This window comes from Neophocaena asiaeorientalis, unplaced genomic scaffold, assembly GCF_003031525.2.
Source record: "Neophocaena asiaeorientalis asiaeorientalis breed wild unplaced genomic scaffold, Neophocaena_asiaeorientalis_V1.1 scaffold433, whole genome shotgun sequence".
NCBI classification, from domain to species: domain Eukaryota; kingdom Metazoa; phylum Chordata; class Mammalia; order Artiodactyla; family Phocoenidae; genus Neophocaena; species Neophocaena asiaeorientalis.
Window position 1 is genome coordinate 1,594,093 of NW_020175040.1, and position 3,374 is coordinate 1,597,466.

At 54.5% G+C, this 3,374-nt stretch overlaps 1 protein-coding gene across 3 annotated transcripts in view; it reads right to left on the reverse strand.

The window, feature by feature from the left end:
- Positions 1 to 6: 6 nt before the first annotated feature.
- The window catches only part of RAB7A (RAB7A, member RAS oncogene family), a 105,387-nt gene continuing 102,019 nt past the window's right edge, over positions 7 to 3,374 (reverse strand). For all 3 annotated transcript variants that reach the window (XM_024763392.1, XM_024763390.1, XM_024763391.1), the window contains 2 exons: positions 3,157 to 3,285; positions 7 to 482 (listed from right to left, as the gene is read on the reverse strand). In XM_024763392.1, the coding sequence (XP_024619160.1) occupies positions 387 to 482; positions 3,157 to 3,285 (225 nt within the window). In that variant the 3' untranslated portion in view covers positions 7 to 386. The remainder of the gene's footprint in view (positions 483 to 3,156; positions 3,286 to 3,374) is intronic.

A 3,374-nucleotide genomic window follows, 5' to 3' on the forward strand; every position in this document is an offset into this window, starting at 1 on the left:
GGGGGGGTAAAAAAACCAAAAGACAAGTTAAAAAAACCAGAACTAATTAGACACAGGTTGACTGTAAACAGTTCTCTCTCTCCAGTGGACAAAAAGAAGTCGTCTCCGAGGCGGACTCCAAACCGGAACGATTTCTACAGCCGGCCCATCCTGCTGCCATCTGAGGGCTGATGCAGGGACCCCGATGGAGCCGTCACAGGCCTGGGCTGTGGAGTCTGTCTGTGTCGGGGGTGTGTGTATGTGTGCAGGGGAGACTGTGTCTGGGGGTTCTTTTGGCAGCTGGATGTGAGAGATGACTGTTTGTGTGGAGAGGAGAGGGGCTCATGGTGGAAGGCCTACTTGTGTTCTTGGTTCGCGAAGGACTCTGTGCTCTGCTCTCTGCCACTTCAGCAGCTGCAGCTTTCTGCTGAGGCCTTGGCCCGGTCGTTCTTGTCCAGTTTGATGGGCTCAGGGAATTCATTGTACAGCTCCACCTCCGTTTCCTGGGCAGGGAGAGAGAGAGACAGGCTGGTTAGTCCAGGCTCGGGGAGACTCCCGAGCTCAGCCCGGGCAGATGGGGGGCATGGGCACGGAGCAGGCCCAGCAGTGAAGTGAGGGCCCTGGCAGAAGGTGCTCGAAGCCAAGTGAGCGGGAGATGGGGCAAGGTGACACTGAGTAGGCAGGCAGGACAGGGCCGCCGCGCCCTCCGTGGGACGTCAGCCTGGGGGCTGCTGCCTGCTCCGAAGCTTCTACCAACGCCTGACAAGAAGGTAGACGCTCCCTCCCGTGGCCTGGATTTGGCCGCTCTGAGCCAGCATTTCCTCAAGGTTCCTGGGCGCTCCTCCGGCCCCCTACCCGCTCTCATCTTTCTGGACTCAGGGTCTAGCTTCCTTTTTGTATCTCCGGATCTGCACACGCAGAGCCCAGCCGAGGACGGATCCCTCTGTCTGGTGGGGAGACAGACTGGGGTCAGTTCAGCGGGCCTTGCGCTGATGAGCGTGTTTCCAGGGAGGAGCCTTCTACTTCCTGATGTAGAGAAGTAATCTGTCACTGGCTGCTTCCTGATGTAGAGAAGTAATCTGTCACTGAAACACTGAGCACCTGTGCAGCAGGAACTGTTCAAGGATTTGGGAAAGCAGGGACTGGTTCTATCCATTCACAATTGCTATAAAAGTAACAACCTCTAGGACTACATATTTTTTAAAAAAAGCTCTGCTGAACACAGCACTGTGCGTGTGCCGTGTTGTCGAGTATATTCAAAAGTTGCCAGCCGCCACCACGCCGTGATTCCAGGACACTTCTGTCATCCCCAAAAGAAAGTCTGCACCATGGGCGGCCACCCCGGACCCTATCTGATGCCCTCAGCCCTTCACACACACTTAGCTACTTTCTGTCTTAACAGAGAGTCCTCACCAGAGATCGGATTTGCTGGCACCCTGATTATGGCCTTCTGGCTCCAGAACTGAGAGAAAATAAAAGTCTGTTGCTTTAGCCACCCAGCCTGTGGTATTTGTTAAGGCACCCAGAGAGACTAATACAACGGCTGTAATGCAATTCCAATCAGAATCCCAATAAGGTCTTATTTGGAGGGGGGGGGTGAAGAAAGAAAAAATGAATAAAATGAACCAAAAATAGCCAAGAAAAAAGATAAAATTAGTGAGGGGAGGCCTGCCTGATCAGGGGTCAGACGCAGAGGCAGTGAAATCAAGATTGGTCCAGGCAAGGAGCAGGCAGACGGCCAGGACAGACCCCAACGTATGTGAATACTGGATACTCAACTAAAAAATTCTCTATGGCCAAAGGAATTGAAAAAATCCACTGCAGTAACAGGTGAAGGGAGGTTCAATTCAAAAACGCTCTTGAGCACTGCGGGGTCCCGCGCGAGGGCTGCCTATGGGCTCTGCCGTGGAGAGTGTCAGCGGAGCTCCAGGAGGAGGCCCGCAGCGTGCTGGCACGAACTGAAGGATTACTACTGTCCCTGGGAAAGCCAGGTGGCACTTGCCCGCAAAAATACACACACCTTGCAATCTAACCACCTCACTCCCAAGATGCCAGCTCGTCACTGTAACGACGCTCTAGGGACGGCAATATTCAGAGAGGAAAACTCCAACAGTGATGTCAGCCAACGGGAACTGGTGAAAAACGACTCCTGTACAGCCCGCAGGCCCAGTGCCCCGACTGCTGAGAAGCACGCCTTCTGTAAACCCGCTCCCAGGAGCTGCAGAACCACCCTGCCCTCTGCAGCTGCCACGGGCCCCTTGGCTCCGACCGCACCCCTCACCTGCCCACTACAGACGACTGACAATGCTGGGACCTGCCTCAACGCACTGGCCCCAACAGAGCTGCTGAGTCACAAAGTCTTCAACTGGCACTTGCCAACAAGAAGCCACTGTTATTTCGGGAGAACAGTTGAATAAATAAAGAAAAAATGTAGGGAAACTTTATCCAAGACAATTCCTAGAGCCCACAGTCTCTTACAGCTCAGATATGATTAAAAAAACCAAACAGGACTTCCCTGGGGGTGCAGTGGGTTGGGAATCCACCTGCCAATGCAGCAGACACGGGTTCGAGCCTAGTCCGGGAAGATCCCACATACCGCGGTGCAGGTAAGCCCGTGTGCCACAACTACTGAGCCTGCGCTCTAGAGCCCGCACTCCGCAACAGAAGCTACTGCAGTGAGGAGCTCAGGCACCACGGCAACGAGTGGCCCCCACTTGCTGCAATTAGACAGGGCCCGAGCGCAGCAGCAGAGACCCAACACAGCCATACATACATACATACATATATTTGTTTAAAAAAACCCAAAAAACACAAACACTGGATCCAATGATGGGCAGCAGAGCTGGTTTCAAATCCCAGTTTATCCCCTCCTCGAATAGAAGGACCAGTCTGACCAGGGCCATCTAGTGGCCTGGCCACCTGACAGCTGCAGCTGCTCAGACCAGGGAGACCTTGGCTGAGGTCTTTGCTGCCCCGCACGGTTGAGGTTATTCACAAGTGAGCGGAATTTCTGGAAGCCTTAGCAGACCGTGCCATTACCTTCCTGGATAAACACAGGGGTTTCTGGCTACATGGAAAAGAGTCAGCGAGGAAAGAAGGTTAAGGACAAGGCAGCCAGGCCGGGGCTGGCTCAGCGGCCCATCACCAGAGGTAGCCAGACCACCGCTGGACACCTACCTGCTTCAGCGCGTTCCGGGCAATCGTCTGGAAGGCCTGCTCCACGTTGATGGCCTCCTTGGCACTGGTCTCAAAGTAGGGAATGTTGTTTTTGCTGTAGCACCAGGCCTGTGCCCGCTTTGTGGCCACCTGGAAGAAGAGGCAGGGCATGTGTGTGCAGGGAACAGCAGCAGCGGGCAGGGAACAGCAGGAATCCCACCAGGGAAGGACTGTCCGTC